General features: G+C 38.3%; 1 protein-coding gene across 1 annotated transcript in view; it reads right to left on the reverse strand.

Moving 5' to 3' along the window:
• Positions 1 to 6,305: 6,305 nt before the first annotated feature.
• Positions 6,306 to 27,498, reverse strand: part of LOC139721557 (uncharacterized) — a 41,577-nt gene continuing 20,384 nt past the window's right edge. The window contains exons 2-19 of the mRNA XM_071632872.1: positions 21,908 to 22,038; positions 20,904 to 21,044; positions 20,072 to 20,269; positions 19,436 to 19,561; positions 17,714 to 17,839; positions 17,103 to 17,219; positions 15,707 to 15,787; positions 14,147 to 14,269; positions 12,764 to 12,889; positions 12,257 to 12,382; positions 10,930 to 10,996; positions 10,438 to 10,482; positions 9,930 to 9,995; positions 9,360 to 9,423; positions 8,696 to 8,791; positions 7,738 to 7,947; positions 7,218 to 7,280; positions 6,306 to 6,733 (exon numbers count right to left, since the gene is read on the reverse strand). Of these exons, the coding sequence (XP_071488973.1) occupies positions 6,584 to 6,733; positions 7,218 to 7,280; positions 7,738 to 7,947; positions 8,696 to 8,791; positions 9,360 to 9,423; positions 9,930 to 9,995; positions 10,438 to 10,482; positions 10,930 to 10,996; positions 12,257 to 12,382; positions 12,764 to 12,889; positions 14,147 to 14,269; positions 15,707 to 15,787; positions 17,103 to 17,219; positions 17,714 to 17,839; positions 19,436 to 19,561; positions 20,072 to 20,269; positions 20,904 to 21,044; positions 21,908 to 21,986 (2,004 nt within the window). The 5' untranslated portion in view covers positions 21,987 to 22,038 and the 3' untranslated portion in view covers positions 6,306 to 6,583. The remainder of the gene's footprint in view (positions 6,734 to 7,217; positions 7,281 to 7,737; positions 7,948 to 8,695; positions 8,792 to 9,359; positions 9,424 to 9,929; positions 9,996 to 10,437; positions 10,483 to 10,929; positions 10,997 to 12,256; positions 12,383 to 12,763; positions 12,890 to 14,146; positions 14,270 to 15,706; positions 15,788 to 17,102; positions 17,220 to 17,713; positions 17,840 to 19,435; positions 19,562 to 20,071; positions 20,270 to 20,903; positions 21,045 to 21,907; positions 22,039 to 27,498) is intronic.

Below are 27,498 nucleotides of genomic sequence, written 5' to 3' on the forward strand. Positions count from 1 at the left end.
GTAAGAGTTAAAGATTCAGGTCGATAAAGAAACGTTAATCCACACCGTTCTGAAAGGTTTATACAGTACTTGATTGATTTGGTGAAAATTGTAAATGAGTGAATTCAAATTGCCTCTTCTATGAAAGGCATTATAGACATACTCTAGTATTTTCTGCCGAGATGAGAAAGTGGTTAAAGAGGAGTGAAAGTGTTGCCATGAGTAAGCATCTATATTACTATCTAACATGCGTAAATCGTGGCGATTTCCATCGCAGTAAATATCATTCTTTTTGAAAAGTTTTCTTATAAAACATCGGAATAAGAATCTCAAAGTGGTCAAGCAGCGCTGCAAGGGATATTTCCCCGTATTTAGGGGATGCTAAGAAATCAGTGAAAGACTCAGTAAGAGTTTGAGGACAACAGGACAATTCATTCAAAATCTATTTTAAATTCCATTTGCTGTTTTCTCTAAATATAAACCTGTAAAGCCCATCAATGGCATTGTAGTAGAACAAAATCAAGAAAATTTACAACGAATTCCAACTATGTTAATTTGTTTTCAATAAAGAATATCCATTTATACATTGTATATACCTTGATATGTCACTACGTATTCTCCATGCCTTCTGAGGAGTAGGCTGACAATAATTCGCTCTTTCTATAGCTGTTTTCTTTCATCTCCCATTGTCTAGATTAAAATTATTCTGAAATATCAAATGCACGTGTTATTTGCTTTTGATGTTAATCTTACATTTTGTTTACATCAGTCTATTGCGGAGTGACACTATCTATCAGTGACCGTCATCGCGGGTTCACAAATATGTATGCTATATATGCTTAAGTATTGTCTTTTCATTGCTTACTTCGACGACGATCGAACCGAATCACGGAATGGTTGAAAACTTGGTTGTTTACCCGGATACGCTTAGAGTATACAAGAAAATCAATGCCAAACCTCATAACTTTCTGAGGAATAAAACTCTTTGTTTTGATGGTATTAGACACCTTCAAGTAGATCATTATTCGGTAGGTGGGTCTTCATCAGAAGAAATAATTGCAACCTTAAATTGAATTTAAAACCAAAAACACAGGCATGTATATAACAGAATATTTGTTCGATGACAAAAAAGACAACTGTAAAAGAAAAAAAAATACTGTAAAAATTCTGAAACGCTAGACTCAATGACACCAAGAGCGCCCTCAATGAAGCAGTCTACCTAATGATTATGTAGCTTCAGCGAACGCAGATAACAGTACACGTATCAAAACAAATCGTCATTCATCATAGAGCGTCTCATACCAATGAATTAGCTTTATCTTTGGGGGTAAAGTCTTCTTAAACATTGAGGAGACTCTCTTACTTATAACAGAATAAGCATCGTGAGGTTCGATGTCTCAAAAAAGAAAAGGAAAAAAAAAAAACCTCAGTTGATCGTAACAGTGAGATGAAAGGCTATATACAGTAGCCTTCTCAGCAACGACAATTTTGACAATTTCAGGACCAGCGAGGTGTTATACAAAAGAAGGAATAGTAACTATAGATCATTTCTGTAATGTATTCCAATTTCACGCATGCTTCTCTCACAAACATTGTCTTAACATCCACTAAGCTTGCAGGAGGCTTTCTCTTCCTAGAAACAACTGATGAATGTTTTAAAAAGCGATTCTCCCTAAGAATCTTAATAGGAAATTACCTTTCTTTTTTTACTCAGTAAGTTGGTTATGCATTTTCAAAGGGACATAACGTATATAAGCTTGTCCAACGTAACAATTTATGGAATTTATGTTCAAACAAAGAATGAACTTGCGTAAACCAGCATGGTGACCAATGGGGAAGCATATGTTTTTATTGTTCTCCTTTGAATATATGCACAAAAAATTTTCAATCATTATTGCCAAATATATACTAGGCTGTAATGAACACTTTGCTGCTGTCAGGTGGATGTGTTGGCAAACACTATTTACAAGGATTGCATGAATAATCACAACATCACAGATGCTTATCTCAGTGAATTTAAAAGCCTTATGGCAAAATGACCACTTTTCTGCTCATGCGCAAAGTGGAACTACGAAATGGCTTATTGGAAGGACCAGGTAAATAAGATATTTCGTGACTATTTAGGCTATAGGTATAAAATTATACATGACTGAATACATTGAGAAACGGCCTATTGTTCTCCTGTGATGGTGCTTGTTACCTCTTAGAAATACCCAATCAAAAACTGCTTGGAGTGCGCATGTATACCAATCCGTGCATTAACAAACAAGCTTTTTATATGGAAGCACAACGACAGATTCTGATCAAATTCAAGATTCAAAATATGATCTAATCTTGACTATGTTTAGGTAATACGTTTTTAACAAATGAAGTGTATTCTTCAGTCCTTGTTTTATCGTTTTCGTTCAAATTGTATCTTTAATTTTTGTTTCTACTGAGATCCAGAATTTCAATTTTCTGAGCATGTTCCCCGATAAAGGCGCTGCAGGGTTTTCAGTACGTGTTCTTGCCAACTATAAAAAAGGTCTTTGTTCACTTTTGTTTTCGATTACGTTACAACATATTGTATAAATTATGAATTGCGTGTAAGTTTACAAACAAAATAGTATAACAGATTTTGTCTCATTTCATTTTTCCCCGGAACAAATTCCGTTCACAGTGTTGTCATTTTTCATTTCTCGTGCCAATGTTGCATTAACTAAAACGAATTAGCATGCATGGAGAAAAGGGATCACCGTGCCTAAGTCCTCGCTTGATATTACAGTGCCCATTCAAATGCATCCGCTAATAATAACACAACTGCTGATATCTGAACATAGAGCAGCCAAACCCAAGAACAAGACAAACTACTGCCATTTTTTACATATACAGTATATGCCAGATCTCTTTTTCTATAAAGTAAACTATTACAACTTTTTCTGATGTTGATAATTCCAATTTATAGCAATCATGCTTCATTCAGTGCCTTCGGCAATTTGATCCAGAACTTGCCAAAAGGTGAGATAAAACTCTGTCATGAAGCCATCCTTCCCCGGAGCTCGGTACATTTTATTTTCTTAAACCGCACGATATTTCCTTTCACTTATATCACCTCCACGGGAATCCCGATCTTCTTTGCTTGATTTGGGAATATCATCAAAGATGAAGAATTTAAATCATGTACAATTTTGGTGTACGTCATCTCCTGAATACAAGTTTTCATGAAATCATGTAATTATATCGAATATTTCATTCATATCCTTTGGTAACTTTATTGTGTATATCTATTATCATATATTTCTTTCGTTAACGCTTTTTTTATTGTTATCATTGAACCTTTAAACTGTCCAAAGTTTAGTGTTTTCGTTTCTTCTTCTTTGAAGCATTTTGCCCGAGACCACACTTTCGATAAAGGCTTGTCCAGAATAAACGTACGTTTTCAGTAACCCTGCATGGTTTTTTTTTTATTTCTCTCTCCTATTCTTCTTTTACACATTGTATTTCATTTTCGCTGATTTGAATGGATTATTATCATTATTTTACAGACCTCTACAGTTTTTCAAATTCCTCTGTTAAAACTTAGTGTCAAGAGGTCTGCAATGTCTATTATCTGCACATGCTCAGATTGTATACTGTAAATTGGTTTTGCACTGAATGTACAGACATGTATTGACACTGGCAAACACACCACAATAACACACACACACACACGCACGCACACACACACACACACATACACACATACACACACACACACACACACACACACACACACACACACACACACATCCAAATACCAACGAGGATATTAAAAGGAACAAAGACCCATAATGAGGATGATATCGACACCACAACAGAAACACATTTGTATAAAAGAGATTTTTAATCGAATCAATATTGAACTGGTACCCAAATATACAGATTAACGTTTAAACTTCGTGATTGGAAGATCTCATTATTAAATACAATTTATACAGCTCTCTTAAGTGACATCATTTCACTAAACCACATTCAAATTTATACAAAGCTAGCGGAATAAATTGTGCATACTATACAAAGATATAGGGCTTGCAAATTTATACGGGCGTGTGTGTATCGTTTATCTGAATACAACAAAGCAAGATGAATAGGGAATACAAAAGCACCATACACCAATTTAGCACTAATACAAGCAAATTTGTCGAATAAAAAGCAACACTTCAAAATGTTGAACCACAAATTGGTAGACAAAGTAACTGTAATTGAGAATACTCATATGCAGTCTCATACGCCACGCTATGTTTTTTTATTATCATTCTTGCTGTTATGCTCGTTACTGATGAATCTGTTATATCACAAGGGAATGACACTATACTGTACGCTGAAGGAGCTGGCGGGGTAGCAATAAAGAGTGTTTCAATAAATGACAAGTTTAAAAAGCATAATAATTATCGCTTTCCATTCAAGTACAAAGAAGAGCTGCGTCAAAATGATCCAGTTTTCGAATTGCACGTAATTTTAAAGCTATAGATGTTCGGAAAATACATAAAGACACACTGACACAATATATGCTTTCAGCTATATGCAACAAAACACAGACACACTACTTTCCGCTTTATAGCTTTCAAAAAGATAAGATGTCTGTCTGTGTGGAATGAATAAGACTCTAATCTGCTGTCAAACAGACATTTGCCACAATAGAGACTAGTCACAGTCTCTGTTCAGTGCGTGCCTTTCCAAACACAAACAATTAAAATGCTCACATTTATTTGGTCGATTACATTATTACACTATACTTCCGTCTCGGAAATTATAGCTCTTCGTTGACCGTAAATATGAAGAGCTTGCTTCCAAAAGGCGCTAAAATCCATCATTTTCAATGGATTTTGCGCCTTTTGGAAGCAAGCTCTTCATATACTGCCAGATAATTTAGTTCTCACAAAGACCATATGCCAAGGTAGAGATTAGTGTAAAATTACAGCTCCTCTAAACCCCATTCTCACCGTTACAATATAGGGTTCCTGTAAGAACTTTAAATCATACATCTCAAAGTCATGTATACTCTTTTTTTTTTTAATAATGACCCCACAGATTTGTCAATAACGCCTCGCCGTGTTTCGCGAAGGCCCCTGAGCTGTGGCTATTTTTTTTTCATTTATCATCAATTATCATCGACGGTGACAGTTACACGAAAGTATGTGCTTACAGATTTTTGAAAAGGACCAGTGATTACCAGTTGATTCAAAATATAAAGATTTTTATTATATTCAATAGAGCCTTTAGAACAGTAGAATCTTAGCTTAGCGATGTCGCATGATTTAAAGTGATCATACACTAATTGCTTGAAAGTGCGACGCATAGCCACAAACAATCATTGTAACAAAAAACAAAAGACAACCAACAACAACATCAACATCAACAGCGACAACGATACGTTAAAAACAGAAATGCCCAAAGCTGACATTTGGGGTGATTCTATTCCCCTGAATATCAAACATATACTATATGTAATTGTATAGTGTAATAATTATGATGTCATTTCTTTAAAACGACAGCAACTGATGAAGTACCAAGCATTGCAATAACCCCTCCCACTTGTCTACCTATAATCACATTTGGACTATAGGTATCTTCCCGAACATCGACGAAATGTTATAAGAACTTTGATCAGGTCAACCATGATACATGTATCTCCTGAAGTACAGTGTGTTTCACTGCGACATAAACATTAACAAGAACATTGTGTGGTTTTACTGGCAGGTTGATGTCAATTGTGGATTTGGTGTCTATAGTGGGCCTCTTCCGGCATAAAACAACTGGAAAATGCTTGGACTGTAAGCAGTAGGTCATTTTATTATCCAACAATAATTTTCATCCACGAGATGTCAACTATTTTCCAGCCGTCACCGCTGATTGGGATGGTGTCCATGCATGGAGTCTGCCAAAGCTGTTTCACCTCTCCGGTCAGCATGATATTGAGAAAGACAGTGTCGCACCATCGATAATGAAATGATAATTGACACACCTGTGAGATGCAAATCGGAGCACGGGTATGCATCAATTATTGCTATCGAAAGAGTCCTACTGTCGTTCACTCTGCCTGCCATCGAGCTTTATTCCACACAAGGTTGCCAGAGACATTAATAATAGTTCATCATAGCTGAACTGGTGTATATCTTGTCTCACACACAGAAAGAGCAGTGACACAGAAATACCCTTTGATACTATGTATACTTCGGGAATCTAGACTGATTCAGCTGTCTTATCGTCAGAACATTGTGCTGTACAAGGGTACCAAGCTCACGCAGAGAGGGCTGCTGAGATCTACAGTAAGGCAAAATGTCTGCCGCATCCTAGAGATCCATCAGTGGTAGAAGTCCATCAATAGCGTGTCATCGGTCCACGGACAATTATTCCTGGCGATTCGCACAAACGCTCTTCAAAGCCATCAATGTACTGCTCATAGACTCAAATCCAGCGAATACTTACATGAATGATTTTCCACTTAGAGTATAGGTCAAAACGAGGGCATCACATTGTCACGAATAGTTTACAAGGCAAGAAGTTCTTCAACAGATGAAATACATGACATCATGGTAATCCAACAGAGACTTTATAAGTTCAAGCTGGCCATGACTTTTGTCTTTTATACTTTTGCTTCCATATGGATATTGACGTCGGGCTTGCGTCCATTTTGTAATCGGATTTCTGTCACTTCTAGCGGCACGTCGTTAGGGGGAACGCGATTGTACACATTGTTCTGAATCTTGACCGCGCCTCCTGCGACGTTGTTTGACTGTTGTGAATAGAGAACAAACAATGTTTAATGTAACTTTCTACCTGAAAGAGACACATGAACAAAGATCAATAAAAGGGATGGTTTTGAAACTAAAAAGTCCAGCTTATATTTCAGAATTAAAAAAAAAAAAGATATCGTGATATCATCTTACTAAAGAAATGTTCTCTTATTTGGTTTGATATCTGGTTGGTCTGCATTCACATGATCCAAGATGTTACATTTGGATTGCATGTAGGGATTTGGCGGCATGATTCCAGATATACCATTCACACAAGTAATTCTCTGTCTATAATATCGTTAGAGTATTACTTGCAAAAATTTTATGTAAAACAGATATTCGTTCATCGATATGATCAGATAAAAATATTGGATGTAATAAGTGCTACACCAAAAGATGATGCTGAGGAGTAAACATTGTTTCAAAATAATTATCATTTCGGACGTTAGTTAACATTTTATTTATTAAATGTATCACACTCACCGCATTTGTGTTTTTATTTTTCCTGGAACATATCTTTTCCGTTCTCGATCTCCTCTTGTAAACCTGTAATTACGAAACACAAGAAGATAATATACCCAGGGATGAAGTCTTATTAGTTCTTGTCTTAGAGAACAGATGGCACTGTAAATACCGAGTGAAGATCATGAAATATCACTGTACCTACAGTCTATTGATCTTATACTTTTTAATGCACAAAATTTACACAAAGGGTTTATTTTTCTATGTGTAAACAAAATAGACGAATGAAAAGAAAGAAGAACGCATTTATCCAAACTCAGTACGCATCGCGTTGGAGTTCATTGTGATGAGCGAAGTTACCATAAAAAAATTGACAGTCTTTAGTCTGGGTCAGATTTGGAAAGACTACTAGCGTATATTGTGGTTATACAACATTGTCTTCTAACAGAAGCTATATGGTAATGCATAACTTTGTAATGACATTTTCCTTATCTGTAGAGAATAAGTACAATGTATAGTGTCCAGGGGTCACTGCACTTACCACAATAAGAGTGATGCCAAACAGGACGGCGGACACGAATATCAGACTGACGACCACGCATACCGCGATCAAAGTGGTGTTAATGAACTTCGATCCGTCATCGGTTGGTCCTGGTTCGACGTCGCCGTCGTGCTGTTCGATGACAACGGTGCGAGAGTTGACGGAGTAGGAGGCCTGGTTATAATGAAACTCGTAGGTGCCTGTAACAAACTTTTAGTGGAGGAGAATAATATCACTGTAAGACGTGACACTTGAGTTGATTGCATGCCATTCTGTACGCAATGTTTGATCCTAAGTCCCATCTCTTTCTGACCAAAGATGGTTGATTAATCTTTATGCAGTTATTTAAATGTAAGCAGTAAAATTGACCAGCAATATTGAAAGACTAGAAATTGAGCATTGTGGTTGTATAACTCATGTTATACTTGCCCAAATTTCGAGCAGTTACACGGGGTACGATGTATATCATAATCCGTACAGCTGTAGATATGCATCTTAATACCACACGTTTTCAACAAATGTATTATCATTATATGTTGGTTGGTATTACGCAAAAGTTGGAAAGTATCGCTGCTCTTGGCCAGTTGAGACGCGTCTGTCGCTCTAAAAATACATCTCACTGACATTCAAAGCATATGTATTATAAAGGCAAGTAAACTGTGTGTGTCGACAAACACGCGACGAAAACATGACTTGAAAAAAATTACATATATAAAATTAAGAAAATCACGTCTTGAGAAAATTCTATATTTAGGCAATTCGCTTTATCGAATTTGTAGTTTTAACCGAAACTGCTAGATTTCGATTTATAATAATTATAGCAACTGTTGTTAATAATGTTGCCAACGTGAGAGCAATTCTAGGAAGCATAACTGGCTGGTAGTATTCTCATTTTTAAACTTCAAAAAAAAAATGCTGATTTCTCTATCAAACAAAAGCACACGCACTGATTTCATACCTGTCTGAGCATGTCAGCTGCCACATTTTCAATGTTGACATCCGAGTCTACTGTATCTTTCAGCTGAAACTTCACCTCACTTGGATCACCAGACACCTGTGACAAAATAACGCAAAGTTCGTGAATTTTTCAGAACATTCTCTTTTTCGATTGAATACATTACAAATTTAACGTAACAAAACTTTAAGGGAAAATAAATGTAGAGAGTTCTAATTAAAGTTGTCACCCTGATTTATAGGACGCCGAATTGATATGAACTGGTAGTATCTTCAAGATATCACTCTTCAGATGAATCTCATTATTTTCACCTCTCTTCGCCATTTCCTACATTTGCACAAGGCATTAACAAATCCCAGTTTACAGTTTCATCCTCCCATGTGTATTTGTTTTGTTTTGTTGGTTTTTTTTTTCGTGACGAGCAGGTGCACGGTATTACTAGAGTAAGAAGGGGCGTGAGATTTCAATCCAAGCGGAATCTTCGTCAGGGACAAAATGACGGTCATGATGCCTTTGACGAATATTCTGCTATAGGTTCAAAAGCTAAGGTCCATTTTGTATTCATTTACTCCAACGCATCGCTCGTTTTAAACTATTCTCTTGCAGTTTATCCGGCATACATTAGGGGCATGAACCTGTGCTGGAATGAGGTTAACGACATACTTACTGTGAGAACGTGGATCATATCGACGTTGATGTCAAAGAAGCCGGCAATGTCTTCTTTCAGCGTTCTTCGAGGAAATAAGAGAGAAAGGGTACATGGAAATAAGAAATTTCAAAGAGCTGTTGTGTTGTACCCAAAGATTAGGACGTGCACAAATTACAAATGCCTAGAATAAAATCCACGATAAAAACAACATATGGTGAAAACCGTTAAGTAACATGTTGCAGACAACAGAGTATCAAAATCACTATTTCACATAGAATCTTTTCCTGGATCCTTAAGAGATATCATGTAATCCATCTCTACGGAAGAAATTTAAAAAATAATTTCCTGTGGAATTCGAGACTTGGATGAAAGTAATATGTTGTTTCTTACAACGTATAATGAAACAAACGCCAGTATCACGTATGGGTATAGAGATTGACCGGGTTTTTTTTTTCATCGTATACATTCACGAGTCGTTTGGCTACAATATTTATATTTTCTTGCATATCTCCTTCTTCTTTATATTTTGTATACCTGATTGTATCAGATCATGATGTTATGATCTGATACGTGAAACAAGAAACTTACTCAGAAAATTCTTGATCGTCGTCGAAGGAGTTGGTTTGAACAAAGGCGAAGGACACAATGAGCTCTCTGAAAAAAAAAAATTAAAAACATTTAACCCTCTGAGCACGGCCATCTTGAAAATAGCATCGGCATTGCGTGGAGTCAGTATATGCCAAAATGTAATGACAAAGTTAATGGGTTTTTTTTTTCGTTTTCTATCTGTAATGTGCAGATTAGACAAGTCATAATCTATATACGCTTGTGTGTTTCATGGAATGGAAATTTAATGTAATTCATTTATATCACCGGCGGTATATAACGGCAACAACAGAATGACGGCCATGATACCAGTATTTCAGTATTTGATGCTCTTCCTCAATTTCACATTTGGTGTCTAAAATATCATCTGCAAACCATGGAAGCTTGGCATCACACATGTGTATAGAAGCGGTTTTGACGATGGGACTACAGTTACGAAGTAATCAGACTTGTGTTGATACATACTGATATTTCACAATGATAAACTTACCCACAGAATTTATCAGTGCAGTGCCACGATCCTTCTTGACAATGACTGAAGATAAAAAAGGAAGAACAAATACATTGTATCCGATAAGAGAATCACTCGCTTTATTTTTATTGAAATCGTTTCAGTGTAATATCGGCAGATCGGGGGAAAATGTTTCAATAGGTAAATTGATAAATGATGCGTGGAGCCCAATGTCTGGTATGTAAAGGCTGTCTTGTCGATGTTGCCAAAGGCACGATCATATTCCATTCTACATGCATTGATCAATAACATGCGAGTAAAAATGGGCTATTTACAGTTGATTGACATTTTTTAACCGGATGATAGCATACCAGTAACAGAATCTACATTGCCATCGATTATGCCATCTCCAAGAATACTGTTCTTTGCCACAGTGACTATATAGTGGTATAGGAATGTTCACTATTCAACTCATGGTGTAAAGCGACATATTACAGTGTACATGTCAGATGGAATCTTTTGTAAGCTCACCATTCATTGCATTCTTCTTTCCTCCTGCCGCCATCTTGGTATGTATCGCCTTCAAAAGTACAGACTGCTGTGAAGGAGACATGAGAGTACAAATCGATAGCACCACACGGAATGCATCGGGGAGGAGACGGCGCGTGCCGGCACACGAGCCCGGCACGCTCGATACATTGGGGGCTGAGTGGCTAAATTGCTTGAGGTCAGAGGAGAGCAAGGTTACCTTTTTTCATGTGAACGCCATGAGGCATAAGGGAAGGGGGGGGGGGGTGCGCATCTCTGATATCTACAACATATGGCATGAACTTGCATCTAACTATGAGAATAAGTCAGCTTACGCTGGGGCGTTTATTAACGGCATCAAAAGAGTTAAACACAGCACGGCACACTGCAAAAACCTTCCCTTATAAGCTATGTGTCTGGACAGAGCTTAAGTTGGGTTGGAAAGTCCTATCATCATGTGGAACTTGACATTGATTATGAATGCAATTCCAACTTCAACGCAATCTAACCAATGAGATACTAGATTCGCCTCGTACCTCCTTGATAACACACAATACAACCAAAGACCTGTACTGAATGTGTCGTCATTCCTGCTTGAGCTTTGTATTTGGTTCAAAAAGAGATAGACAGTATAAAGCCAAGGCTAGCCCTCTGGTATGACACCGGAATTTTGTTCGCGTTTCGAATCAGAAACAGTGACTGTTTCCTATTCCATTCACGGCATTTCAAGCACATAAAGGTCATAAACAAAACCAAAATTAACACAATTACTATAAAAGAAAAAGGGAGAACGAGAGACAAAGCGAAAGAAAGAGAGAAGAAAGAAAGAAAATGTAAAAAGGACTGGGCAAATAATTTGCTTGTAAGAGCCAATGTCCAACAGACCAGATTCACAGCTAATTGCTTGATTCATTTAACAGTGACTGCCTGCCAGACTCGAATGGATATGTGAAATTAATTATTTTCCATTCAAACTCAAACTGATTTGCAGATATTTTCGTGTCAGTCAATGTTCTAGATGAGATGTTATCTCAAAGTCACTTTCTCTTACTTAAATACATGTAAAATAAATAAAGTAATGCACGAGCTTTGATAACGTGCCAGGCCAAAATTTATGTGTCATTTGATATTCTGATTCTCCTTGTAGATGTTCATTCACAAAATTATGCTACAGATCTTTAGAAACTTTGTGATCTGTAGAGGACAGAATAATGTAATTATCACTTAATCATTAGCACAGCAGAGTTTGTACATCAGTGAGAAGAAAACAGTGTATAAGAAATGGAGGAATTTTCGGGACTGTAAGCTGAAGCGAGTCCACCATACTTACGATGCAGCACCACCTCGCAGTAGTCTCCTTGGTAACCCTGGGGACAGGTGCAGCGGAATTCTGTAATAGCGCCCTCTGCTGGTGAGCACGTCCCACCGTTTTCACATGGGTCGCTGGCGCAGGGTGCTGCAAGGTGAAAAAAAATACCGTACCTTGCTAATCTGCTGCAGATGCTAATGCTTTATGTAGAATAATCTACGTCAGGTAAATGACGTAACCGCAAACATAGTTCCACTTTCCCTCTTTTCTTTTGAAGCAACCACTTAATGCGCAAATTGCATTCACCATATAGAAACATCATGACTCTTAGAATTTCCTCCGTGCTCAAGAAAACAGGAGACTATTTCGTTCAAAGAAAAGCACGATAAGTTTCACTTTACCAACAAAGATATCCTGAGCCCTTTCCCTCTACACACTGAATGAAGATGTTTGAATATGAGCTAGATGATTAATGTACAGGTACGAGACAAACTACTGGCGTCTGTGAGCCGGTGATACTCTACTCACATATAACGACCACTTCACAGGTGGCGCCCTCGAACCCCTCTCCGCACGAACATCGGTAGCCCTCGGGCTCCGTCGGGTCGGCTTCGCACGCTCCTCCGTTCAAGCAAGGTTCCCTGGAGCAAGGAGCTGAAAGTAGATAAGAGAACCTAATATTGACTCTGGCGGATAATCGTATGCTCTTTATTGCCTCAAAAGACCGCTCCAATAGATTCTAGCTTAGGGGAAAAAAAGAATGCACGGGATTCAACAGTAGCGCACAAAACAGGACATCAAACTTGCTCTTGGTACAACTCTCATCTCTCCATCTGATCATGTGCGCAATCTTGGAGTTATCTTTTCCTGTGATGCAAAGATGAGCATGCAGGTTTCACAGATCTGTAAGTTAGCTAACTACTACATCAGAAATCTGTGGAGGATCAGAAATTTTATTGATGCTTCTACTTGTCACGCAGCAGTCCGTGCATTGATCTTATCACGACTTGACTACTGTAATGCTCTTCTTGGCGGAATCAGTCAGGCTGATGCGGATCGCTTACAGAGAGTTCAGAATGCTGCCTCTAGACTAGTGTACCATGTTCGTTCACGTTCTCATGCCACTCCTCTTATACGTCAACTCCACTGGCTGCCAGTCAAAGCAAGAATATTCTTCAAGCTTCTCCTACCTGGTCTACAAAGTAGTCAATAAAAGAGCTCCAGAGTACATTGGGGAGTGTCTGGTACGACACACTCACTCTAGGCGCACTCGTCTTTCATCATCCGTTACACAACCACACACGAAAAAACTAGCCGGAGATGCAGCTTTCTCTTCTTGTGCTCCTAGGCTGTGGAATAAGCTCCCTCCTCTTCTCAAATCTTCACCCACGCTTGATCATTTCAAACAAAACTTGAAGACTTATTTATTTTGATGTCCCTCTATGTGCACTGGACTTATACTGTCACTGCCTGGTATTTTGTATATATTTTATCTCCTATGGCGACCAGGGATGACATGTCATAGCGCTTTGCATCCAGTGGAAAAGGCGCTCTATAAATGTCTATTATTATTATTATTATTAAAAAATGGAGACGTCTTGTAAACTTACGATTTCTATGAATGCAACAGACTTTAATAGGTCAAAGATTAGCAAGAGCTGTCAGTTGTACTTGTCGGAGTTATAGGTTTGCCGTCAATTTCCCTCGCTGACCCTCAACAGTTTTTTTTGCGATGTCTGTCCCCTAGTCACCCCATGATTTTGGTTTACCTCCATTATGATGTGAACGCAAAAACTAATGGAGACAACACACAATATCAAATGCTGAATGTGGCTCCATAAAGTTGACCTTCTGACTGAAGCCGAACTCCACAGTAAGTAAAAACTTTAATGATGTTTACATAATACTTACGAATCATTTCTTCACACATCACTCCTTGGTAGTCTGGTCCGCAGTCACATCTAAACCCAAGCGCCGCTTCCTGGTCGTTTGTACACGTGCCACCATGCTGACAGGGCTCCTTCACGCACGGAGCTGTATCCACAGGTAAGAATATGTCACGTACTAGGTAATGTATTCATCGACCAAATCAAATGCATGTAATTGTAATTTGATGTATAATGATACTATAAAATCTTTATCAAATCAAATATCAAAGAATTGTGACACCAAAAGTGGGAATTTGCAAAATGGTTAAGCGAAACCAGACAAATAGAATGACTTTTTCCCCTGAGTTTATGAAATAAAAGAGAGGACAAATTTCATGTAAATGCTACCTTAGCAACCGCAAATTGAAATCTGCTTTCTCAATAACTCGCAATCAATCATTAGCCTATAATCATTAACTAAATCCAGGCGGCCACAACATTCTGCTCATCATGACTTGAAAGTTTGCAACAATCCTTCGCAACCTAGGTAAAACTACTACTGAAACCCTTTCATTCCTCTAACAAGCTTGTAGGCCTTGTATAAATTATTGATTAGGCCTTGTATAAATTATTGATGAGGCCTTTTCGATTATTTTTTTTCCTGGGGGGGGGGGGGGGGGGGGTTAAGGATAAAGATTGTGCCAATAGGCATAGCTTTATGAAAGCCCCATAACAGGAATGAATGCTGTAGGGTCATGTCGTTGTAGAGTTGCTCGAAGAGTCTTATAAAATTGTCACTATTGATGTAAAATTGAGCTACAGGATGGGGAAGTGGGCCAATTAGGTGCGATGAGGAAGAAGGAAAAAAACTCTGTGCGTTGGATAGATACGATGGGAAAGTCTTATCGAGCGTAAAATCGGTGCCATATATTACAGGTCAATGGCATAATGATAACATCCGTTCCGGGTGCAAAAACAAATTCTCCAGGAAAAAATAATGAAATCTGACGGGACATTATAAAAGAAATTGCTTTTTATCACAACTCATACAGAAATTACCAGGTGAAAAATGATCTTATATTCCACGAAATATCATAAAGGTAACAACTCATTAAACTCTCGAAAAAGAAAGTAAGAGATAAAACGGAGAGATAAAGGTAGAGATATGGATTATCATACAAGAGACTAACACACACGTATATATATAAAGATATATATATATATATATGTAAAGATATATATATATATATATTAATGTATATGTAAAGATAGATATATAATATATAGGGAGGGAGAGAGAGGGGGAGAGATTGACGGACAGACAGGCATAGGAGGAGGTAGCCAATTAATGTGCTGTGAGCCTATATATCATAATAATGATAATACAACACACCATAATCTTGGTGAAATTCATATTATCAGCTTTTGTTGTCGGAGGAGTCAATCGTCATAATAATCCTGTAATCTGATATTAGTGGAAAAATGACACTCATATCAAGGCATTTCACGAATGCAAATACAAAACGGATAATAGAAATAGCGAGTGAGCAAATGCGCATCGTCGAGAGCACACATTAGCAAGCTTGTTAGTAAACCAACTCACACATGCATCGGTAACCGTCAACCAAGGTTAGATCTTCAATACAAGTACTGGTAGAATTACAGGGTTGATGTTCACACGGCACTAAAATCAAGCAGAGAGTAATAGAAGAGCAAAAGAGCTTCAGAAATCTATATCGACAGGAGCAGGTTGGATCCTTCAACAAACATGCATTTCATCTCTACCTCAAGTCTGTCATTAATTTGCATTATTACATTTTGTAACGTAACAACCGCCGAGTTTATACTCTCGTATTTTATTTTATTTCATTTTTTTTTTAAGAGCGTTTGCTGAGTGAAAGTGATGCTCGGATGACCGAAAGTTACGGAGTATCAAGTGGACGGTATTACGTCATCCCATTCATCGCTAGGCAATCGTGACGTGCAAAGTGCTAATGCTGAGTTCTCGTTCAATGCATTCCTTAGAGTAACATTCCGTCCAACAATCGTAAAAGCACTTTAATTACATAAATATTTCCCTTTTGGGAGTTTTCTGATTACTGCATGCCACGGTCGAAGTTACCAATGCCAGTACATACCTCGTTGAAGCACTTTTAATAAAAGAGTACATTGACTTTGTTAGAAAGTCTGGTATATACCACCTTCTTCATTTTATTATAATTTTTGTTCGACAAGCCTTTGACAGCAAAGATTTCACATCATAAAATGTAAAACTGCGGAAGAGAACCCGGTGCTTTGCTCAACCACACTTTCTGAATAGTGCATTTGCTTTCTACTTTCAAATTCAGAAAGGCATCAAATTTGAGAAGTACTTCACAACATGTCGTGTAAAATGACAAATGCCAATCAAGCGTAAGAACAACCACGACGAAAAACATAATTTCTCATCTTTCTGAATTTGGTCTCCCATATAATTTGATGATCTGAACACTTGATCAAAATTACGACAGAATTTTCAGTTCAATTTTAGTTTAGAAAGAAAGAAAAAGTATATATTCTCGAGGAGAAAAGAATAAAGCGCTTAGAACTATAAAGTCAAGTTCATCTTATCAAGCTCGAATTGCTGACAATACCTTCGTTCGCAAATCGTTATTGTCAAAAAAAATGTATTCCTTTCAGCAAACAATTTTGCGCTAATTATTTCCTGATTTCCAACCCGAGCGGACTGAGGATTCAATGAATTTTATATGTAATCATATTCTTTTTTTTTCCTTTCTATTTTGCTCAGTCTCTTGTTTTTCTGTCTCGTACGTATTGCCGCAATCATAACATAATAGTAAAAGTAATGCTACTGTGAAGTCAAAGAACTCACCTAACGTTACAATAAATTATGACATATTGAAATTATTACGTGTCCCCTCCCTCCATTTCTTGTTATATATTTGCATATTGGTAGCTTTTCCCTCGGCAGTAATGCTGATATTCATTGGAAAACTTACAGATCGGCGTGGCACAGTTAGGCCCACTGTAAAACGGAGGGCAAATACACGTTGCCGTTTGATCAGGAGACTTCTGGCAAGTTCCGCCATTTTGGCAAGTGATCGTTTGACATACATCTGAAATCCAATTCACATGATTACAGTACGACACTTGTATAACTGATCTTGAATAAAAGATGATAATATAGCAGTTTTACATGAAACTAAAACATAATGTAACTTCCACGAAAGTAGAGTATAATCCGTTGGGTATACTAAGAATTAACACTTTGAATACATCAGGGTATAATAGTCTTAAACATTGCACCAGGTGGTATATGTCAAAGTGAAAATCATCACACTATGGATATAAATATACCAATATGTATGAGACGCACTACTATTTGTATCACTGTGTGCATAATGAAAATACATTACGAAAGATAAGAGTAGAAAGTGAAAGAGGTAAAGACCAAAGTGTCAGAATCTATATAGCTGGGAAACACGTAGAATCCCACAGCGTGCACATGCCATTCACGAGGTTAGTAATCTTTACCATCCAACCATGCAATAGTTTGCTATCTACTACACTCCGGTACTATCTAACCGGGGCTAATGACGTCACAACCTACCTGTATCTATCTCGCATTGCTCCCCCTGGTATCCGGGTAAGCAATAGCAGAGAGCTGCCCCTCCGAACGAGAAACACGTACCCCCATTATGGCACATGTTAGAAACCTCACTGCAAGCGTCATCGGCTGTTAGACCAATCAAAAAGGTGAATTTGTCATGCAAGGACAGACGGAGAAAGACAATTTAGGGTCAACACCAAACAGAGTGACTTTTGATGGGGGAACATTTATCTAAAAAAGAGAGGGGGGTTCAGGGACTGCTGCACTACATAGCTTTACTTTCTACGTTGTATTAATCTCTAGAAGGTATCAGTCTCTACTTACATTTTATTAAGGATTCGAACACATAATATTCGCTTTTTTGTTTGGGTATGTAGGGGTATTAGAATACTAGTAATATTGCAGCTGCATCTGTTATGTGTTACGGAGCTTTCATTTGCACATTAAGCCGTACTTTCTACCCTATCTGGCACTGCATATAGGAAAATATAGGTGAATTGCTAAAAGGGTGTTAAGTTGAAATATCGAGCGAAGACTTTGTCTTCTTCATTCTGTGCATGCAATCTGTTAGCAGACTACCCCTTTCTTTTTATCATCTCAGAGATATCGGTGATCCTGAGATAGTGTTCACCTCTCTTGAAATGAAACCGTCTATGTAATGATAGATGACGAATATTGCTACACTTCATGATTAAAAAACAAAACAACAAATGAGTGTACAATTCTTTCTCAAGTACGTAGGTCTTCCCTGTTTCCCAATAAGAGCACCTTGTTGTGTTATAATAAATTCATACTGAAAATCGGGAAATTTTTCATCATTATAATCATTTCTTTTTCTTTTTTTAAACTTATGGGACTGGGTGACCGGCTACCCACGTCTCATATATGATAATAATATCTCGGAGCAATATTCCAGACTGATCGACCATTTTGAAATCGAGCTGTGAGGGCGACCAAATGCGACGTCTCTAATCAAATTTCGCATCGCTTTTTGTTGACTGACTGTCGATCGTAATATCGAGGCAGACAGTATGAGGAAGAGGAGGAGGAGGAGGAGGAGGAGGAGCGTTCTTTTTAGAGAAGACATCTCCCAACGACATGAAAGGCAAACTATGATTCATTGGTCCCTTTGTGGACATATCGTCAAAATCTAGACAGTAAGTAAATGCTGGGGTACTTCATTACTTCCACTTCGCGATAACACAGTGATGCACAATGGGTGTCTGATCTCTTTTGACGGCGACGAAGTCAGCTCTTCAACGTCGCTTTTAAATACACGTGTATGGACCAAGAAAATACATGGAATATGTCGTGGAGATAAAAACATATGTCAGCTTGTTATTATCATTTTTATTCGGGGGGGGGGGGGGGGGCAGGCTTAGGGTAGTCATGGGGTATATCACGTCAAATACGAACGAAATTGTACAAAATACGTCAATGTCAGAAAATGTAATCCTGTAATACTATAAATTATGACTTGAGAGTCAACACATAAATTCCACCGGGGGCAAATAATATGATAATCATGGACTGCTACTGATAAGCTGTTACGTACACGAGTATGAACATAAGCGCAACTACGGTATAACCACTTCACAAATGCCTTTATATGGAACTGCATATGAAACAAATGTCAATGCATGCTGACAGAAATTCGATACTATGTCGACACGACTGAGGCATTACTCACAAGACCCCAGACTACACATGCACTGCACTCACTTTCTACCAGAATGTCGCAGTTGTCTCCCTCATGATTGGGCCCACACTCGCACGTGTAATACGGGTCTGAGTGCGTGATTGAACAGGTACCTCCATTCTCACACGGGTTCGGAGAGGCACATGGATCTGGATAAACGAGTGGAGGAAACGAATCCAGAGAAGAGGTGGTCATCTCAAAACTCATGGTATTATCATATATAAGATGGTTAGAAATTAGTCGTCAAGAGCAACGTTTGTCTCTGATTATTATGAAGATTTCCCCCTTTTTGTCATAATCACTATCAATGCATTTAACCTGTCTGTCATAGATGTGTAAAGGATGAATTTATTTATGCACTGATTTTACCAATATTTTGATCCCCATGCACTCCCACATTCAACTAGATTATAAAATCAGCAGATGTCAGTATATGCCCTATGTGTTTCCCATCTGGATACCGAAAGTTGAAAATGTGTGTCGCGGAACTTGACGCTGTGTTTATAGTAGCCGTTCCCCTACCAAGCCAAAGGAAAGGAAATATTTCTAGCTGAGAACGTTTGGCGTGTATTTCACTTTGAGACGATGCAAGTTTTGTCACTCCAAATGTTTGACCAGGATCCTGGTTAGAAACATTGTGTAAAAGGTTATAGGCCTACCTTCGCAGCGGTAACCGTCGTCTTCATTAATACACACTGTCCCGTTGCTGCATAGGTCCCCACTCCACTCTGAGCATTCATCGACATCAACTTCACAAGCTGTACCTCGCCACTGGGCTGGGCACATACAGGTGAAGCGATCGGACGCTGAGCTCACACACGCGCCATGGGCACACGGGTTGTCGTCGCAAGCTGTAGCTGTAGGGAGGTACAGGTAAGGAAGTGTTAATGAGAGTAGGTTTTTTGACTGGTTTACTAGTTGATCTGCATGAGTTCCTGATTATCATACAGGAATAGAAAGGAATGGCATGCATCACTGCTAAGAAGTTAACATCTTCGTCAAAACGAGGCACATGGTAAAAGCATGGACTAACCTGGACTTATGCAAAGTGTTGGATCATTCTGATGACTGGTGGTAATGCTATGATCTGAGAACTTATGTTTCCCGCTACTTAAATCTGTTTCGTAAAGAAAATTAGTTTTTGTATTTCCGCCAGAATGATTTCGTTCTATGATACCTGCACTTTCAAGGTATAAAGTACGGTTTCAGCCAGTAATTATTATGATCGCATTCATGTTTTTCGAGCAGTAGGAGACCTGTATTAAGTATTAAAAAAAAACGTTCGTACTTAAAGGTGTTACACACTAATTGTCTTGTTACACAGAAACTCTCGCCGAGTAATACAAAGTGTAAAGTGCTGTAAGAAATTACATGACTAAATTTCCCCTAACCTTCTCTAGTTTCTTTCATCACTCACTTCTGGAGTAAGCTTCAGCTACCCCTAGGGTGTAACGAGATGTTCTGAAGCACCCTGATTATAAGGTCAATTACCTGAAGGAGCGTTGACGACCGGGATCTCGCATCTCAGACCAGTGAAATCCGTTGTGCACCTGCAGAGAAATGCACTGGCATAGGCCGTACAAGATCCGCCATTTTGGCACGGCTGGCTGGCACAGGATGTAGATGGCGTCGCTATGTGAGCAAATGTGGAAATATTTCAAACAGAATTATCAATAACTGGGAGGATTTCTTTGGAATATTTACCCACGTTTGAAAATTGAAGTAAGACAGGAAGAGAAAGAAGAGAAACTAGATAGAGATATAATATCGACGGTAGGAAAGACAGATGAACAGTGAATTCAACATTAGCCTTGATAAGGGGATGAGAAAACTATAATAAAGATTTTATAAAAACTGAACAAAATTAATCAAGGCAGCCAATTTTTGTTTGTTCTTTTTTCCGTTATCATGTCGACTCCTCTCCTCTTAACGAGTTGCTAAAAAAAATTGTATTAGCCAAGGCGATGAAACAAGTGATAAAATATTATCAAATTGCAGTAACATATTATACTAATCGCGCATAGATTTTGTACACACAAAAAGTAAACGAAAGATAACGGTGAATGTGAGATGGACTTTAGCCATCAACAAAAGAAGGTGGAACAGTAAGACAGTAAAAAGACATATCTTTTACGGTACATAATGATAGCTACCAGCTATCTGTTCACCAAATTGTTGGTTATTATATTGGAAACTGAACTGAATCATCTGGTAAACTCCAGGCTGATTACACTCCGACTTTGTAATGACGTTAGAAAAAAAAATAATGATTTAAAGCAAAACTACCAATTTATTTGATGGAAACCGTATAAACTCACTTTTCAAAACATTTACTTTTACAAGAGGAATACCAACGGACGTCTGTTATAACACATACACACTTGAAAGCTTATTCATTTGGCGATCTTTTTCAATACCATACATTTTAACGAGATGAAAACAACGAAAACCAAAACTTTACGTTTTGCAGAAATGAGGTGGTATTCTGCACTTACGTGTACTGACAACATGGTGGAATGTTGAGAGAAAGATGAGGAACGTTATTCTACAGAGAGTACTCGCAGATGGCACCATTTTGAAAACCGCTGGCCGTGTTCTTCTTATGGTAGTAGGATTCTCTCCGCGTCTGGAGGTGGAAGCAAACAAGAAATCGACTTTTAGCTAAAAATGGTTACGACAAAGTGATGAAAATGAATGTAGTCTGAGAGCAAACATATGAACTTATATTCATCTCAAATCTTAAGGTTTGGCACTTGTCGACTGATACAGTCTAAATCAATCATTTTGATGGACACTTCTCAGTTTGCGCCAAGTAAAAACAGTCTCTCTCTCTCTCTCTCTCTCTTGTTACTGACGAGCGCTTCCCTTACTCTGACAGCAGCGACACATAAGAGAAAGTATACTAGTGTATCCAAAAGCAACAGGATTTTCTGCTGATTTCATTTTTCCACGGGAGAGTGCAATAAGCGCATGTTAAATAGGTTTAGGTGTGGTGACTATACTTTTGTGACGTTAAGATTACACGGATGTTCCGGTAATGTGAACAAGCCGTCTTTGAGTGGGTACAGCACACACATTTCTCTACTGAAATTTAAAGAGAGCTGTAGAGAAGTAAAAAGATGTAGAATATGAAGATATTCAATAAGTTTCGTACTTAGTAGCACACGACTATGAGACGATTCAGTTTTTCCTTTGACTTAGGGGAGACCGATCTCCTATGACTCGTGTTCTTGTTACTACACACAAACTCGGTTGGTATCACTCGTATTCTTTCTTTCTCCATATTTCATGATTAAGCTCGAGTGACAACGAACGCAAACACTTTGAAATTCACAGAAAGACTGAAAAGGCAATCCATCAAACTCTGCCACTGGGTGGATTTACTTAGACAATAACCTCCAAGAGACTGCAGCGACTGTGTACGTGTCGCCACAAAGAAGTTTGAAATTGTTGTGGGGTGGTTGGGTCTCACTACCTCAAGCCCGAGTGCTTATCGACAACAAAAACATTCCTGAGATGTGACAAATAATCTCACCAAGAGAACAATAAGAATCATGAAAGGGTTCAGGCTTATGAAATATGATACTTGCATGTTATTTCAGTCACAAACATTGTCGTATAGGACATCTCACAGAAAAACCCCCACCAAACTTAAAGTATTACTTTGCAAGCATTTTGTCACGTCGACGAGCATCCAAGTATTGAAAAGTATGACGAAACTTTGTCGTTGCCCCCTATCAAGTAAAAATTTTTTTCTCTTTTGTCTTAGTTCACAAAGCTATAATAAGGAAGAGCAAGCAAATGCAACCAGCGTTGTTATACACTTTATAAGATGCTGTTGAAACTTTATAGTTTTATTAGGAAATGCGGCTGTTTCTCTGCCGGTGTGTGTGTGTGTGTGTGTGTGTGTATTTCGTCTGCAAGAAGCCTGCCAACGAATAGTAATTAACATCAATTACACCGGCAAACAGCGCAGACATGCAGCGTCAAAGTTTCGGCACTAGTTTCCATCATAAATCATCACTAATGTCCCCACTAGAAAACTCTTTGCACAATTTCCTTAGATTCGCGACACGCTTTCCCTTTAATCTCCATCTCTTTTGTAGTAGACATGAGCTTGCTGCCTAACCCAACACCGACATGTATTAAAATTTCTGACCCCGATATGTTTGGCGGATTCGTTTGTAAATGCAGTGGCGGGATAAAAGGAAAACCCTTCCAGCGGTCTGGCGAGTTTCGATGCCTGAGGGACAGTTTTGTTTTCCTCTTTTGTCACTTGGTGAGGAAAAATTTGTCGCCACTCTGTACACGCATTGACCCGAATATAATAATTTTCTTTTAATTTCTAGAGTACTGGATATTAAATTTGCGGGAGTCCTAAAACCTAGAGGTGAGGTCGGGAAGTGCATCCAGGATAACGAAAAGTATTTCTATGGTTCGGCTATCAAATTTACATTCAGTGTGTGCGTGTTTTTTTCTCTCTCTCTCTTTCTCTCTCTCTTTCCTTGGATATACTCTTGAAGCAAACGAAGTGAAAGACATAAATTATTCCACCGAAGAAATTTAGATTTGACTTCACAAGTTAATGGTGAAGACATTCATTTACTGGATTTGACAGTTGCGTGCAGATTTGGTTCAAACACTGTCAAAGCTTCTTTCACTTTGAGGATTAATATGTTATTCAAGACATTCACAAATCACAAAATCTTCCAAAACAAGTGTCTCCGTACATAATTGGTTTAGATATAATTATGTGGGTGCATACCTCTGTATAAATGTGTGTTGGAAAAACACCATATTCAATGATCGATCATTTTGACTGATTTTGTACTCTTCTCCGCCGACAGGCTTTCACGTTCTTACACTGTAAACCCCGTCGGGAAGGTTTTTATGTCAGCTTGGGCGTTATCGTAACTGTTTATCGTTGTCGTTAACAATCGATGTCCAGCAGGTTTGGGCGTATTTAGTGTTGATTACATATCAATCATAATTACTAAGCCCCGCAAGAAGTAGTTAGTAGGCTAGGCCTTCCTTCAATTTTGTTAGAAAGCGAAACAAAAATACATGCAATATAATAAAGCCTATCAAGCTTCTGGAGCTCACAGGGATTCAAGAACCGGCATCCATCAATCACAACGTGATTACTTACAGCCCCAAACCATCCTCGACAGACAGCAAAGTGTAATCAACGACGACACTTTCGTTTTAGTCTTCTTGCCTACATCCATGAGTAACTGTTGTCGCTTTCTCACGTCAAAATCTAATTTTAATCCAATGTGACAAATAAACGCATCAGAATGACGCTTTAAAGTAATCTGAATCTTGATGTCCCTGTTACTAAACCCGACATCTTGAGACATTCTGATCATATCGAATCCGAGCTATAATCACTTTTGATCGATGATATACATGAGAATGAGAATAGTATGATATGTATATTGGTCACTCATTTCAAACGATTTGTTTGCCATCTCTGATTGTTGGCCAGTTATGTAGTGTATGTTTATCACGCTCTTTACTTTTATTCTTTGTATAGTTTTGGTACATATCAATAATAAAAAGGGCACACCTTTGCGAACCACTCGCAACTGTTTTCCAGCAGAATTCTGCCGAATATTTTTCTTCTCCCAAGAAAAGCTGGGCCTGTGAGCCTTCGATACAGTGTTTGTTCATGTCATCCTCAGCACACTGTAGCGCCGACCTGTTGGTAATTTTAATCTGCATGTGATGAAAACCTACGCCCTACAATCAATGCTTCTATGTAGATTCGTCATATTTCACATGTCATAATTCTCTTATTTATTGTATTCGACAATTCACTCATTCAATTTCATTATTTTATGGTCTATTTGTTAAAATGTGGAATATGGGACAATAAAAACAAACAAACAAATGCAATCTTTACATTGCAGTCTGTATCACAACAGGTATACAGTACAGCATTTTCAACTATTGTCGTAGAGCTACAATATTGTGTTTGCTAAATGGCAGAATCATTGAGGTACCATCGTCACCCTTTCAGAGAGAGGTGGGGTTTTATGACATCTGTCCCATGTGTGCCTTTATTAGTTCCTTTCTACCACATCGTCAGTGAATTTGCATCCAGGTCGATAACTGATGAAACTCCTCCTCCTCCATCGCCCACTATCTATCTTCGATCGATACCATCCCGACTCTACTCCAGCGATCACAACTTAAGAACCGTGTGAGTCACAGTGAATCCAAGCAGGAGCAAACACACGATTACTCTTGACCGATTTCTCTCAAGTGTCGTCTGGTAGAGGGAAAAGGCGCCAGAAACCTAGATCCTCACTACCACGGAGCATCCACATGGGGGAAGGTGTGCGTGATCTGTCGTCCTAAACATCCAAGCATTGTGAATAATATGATCGTACTCCGTACCACAAGGACAAAAGGAAAACATTCCTCATCAAGATGCGTTCGATCGGACGGAAAGACTAGTATTCGAATAAACCGATGATAATCGATGATAGCAATAATCTAACATCAGAAATGAGATGATGCTTTAGTGGTGATAACTGTGACAACGTGATAAAGTTTACATCAGTTAAGATGTTCTGTATAAGATAAACACGCTAACAGGGATACTGATGACACACGTGCAAGTATACAACAACACACAAAAACATGTAACCATCGCTCCATTCTTTATTCATAGCATGATGTTTCATTGCTAAATTTACGTTTAAGAGAGAGAGAGAGAGAGAGAGAGAGAGAGAGAGAAAGAGAGAGTGTGTGTGTGTGTGTGTGTGTGTGTCGTGTGTGTGCGTGCGGATGGGTTTGCGAACGGATGGTTTGGATGTTTTGGTTGTTGTATACCGGTTATACACCTTACCTGTACGTATTTGCGTATAACATGTTCAAAAATGCATGCAGACAACAAGCGATCTCAGTTATCGTCCTTCAACACATATTCTGCTCATACATCGTTACTGACCGGCAAAGATCAAATAGACTTATACAAATAATTATAACTGATATACATACCCGGTAAAGAAAGACGAAAGAACAGCGGCCGCTTCGGGGAGTTGGTTAGTGTGCCCTAAAATAACGGTTCATGTACCATAACGGATTACATTTATCGTTGAAACCTACATAGAAGACACGAGCGTGTATAACAAGGCGATTTATCAACCAAGTTCAGCGACCTCCTGTTTCTTACTGGTGTCCCACTTAAATACACGCTGGGTGTATTGTTAACCGAGCTGAACATCACGTCGTTACATCGCCTACGAATCAATCAACTGAGAATCTCCCGGAGGTGGCTTCCTGTACAATAAGAGCGATTGACTATAGAGATGTCACGGCAGATCATGCAACTAATTGGTTCCTTGTTCCTACCACTGGAACACAAACTCGGTCATCACGGTTGCCACTGAAGTGTGTATTATTATCTGAAGCGGCTTAGATCCACCTGCTTAGAATGGTGTAGGATTGTATTTTGAAGCCGGGACAATAACACTCCCAAAGCCCTTGTAAAGAGGGGAAACGCATTGTAATTGTCTCTACGCTCTCTGGTGGCAAAGCGCAAGCATGGCAAGAATAGAGACTGACTTCACTTGATCCTATTTCTAGTCTAATTCGAGGATTTTGACCAGCAGAGCTGAAGATTTGACATCCAATCCCAATTCAAGAGGTAAGGACTAAAGAAGAACAACACACAAATTTTGTAAACTCAGTTTAATTAAACATTCAATTTAACAGATACTAGCGATCGTAGAGAATCTTGTGAAATAAATAATTCTTTTTTAAATTACATTTTTTAACACCGATCATATATAGGTCCTATATCACGAAGAATTCAGTGTTGTAAAGGAAACTACTTTACGAAAAGAAACGACTCTTTGAATCATTTGAAAGTGAAAACAGCATCAAGATTTATAGAAAAGCAAAAGAAAAAATACCCTTTATAATCATCGTGCTACATTCGTTTTAAATAGGTGTATCTGATCGATTGATTTTTTTCTGTGTTTATTTATACATATTCACCCAAACATTTAGAAAACAGATGATGATGCCTACACCGTTTTAAACCTACGAGATAACAACATAATTGTGTTTTCCT

Source organism: Diadema antillarum, unplaced genomic scaffold (genome assembly GCF_040938485.1).
Source record: "Diadema antillarum isolate AM-2024a unplaced genomic scaffold, OU_Dant_1.0 scf00000145, whole genome shotgun sequence".
In the NCBI taxonomy this organism is placed as follows: domain Eukaryota; kingdom Metazoa; phylum Echinodermata; class Echinoidea; order Diadematoida; family Diadematidae; genus Diadema; species Diadema antillarum.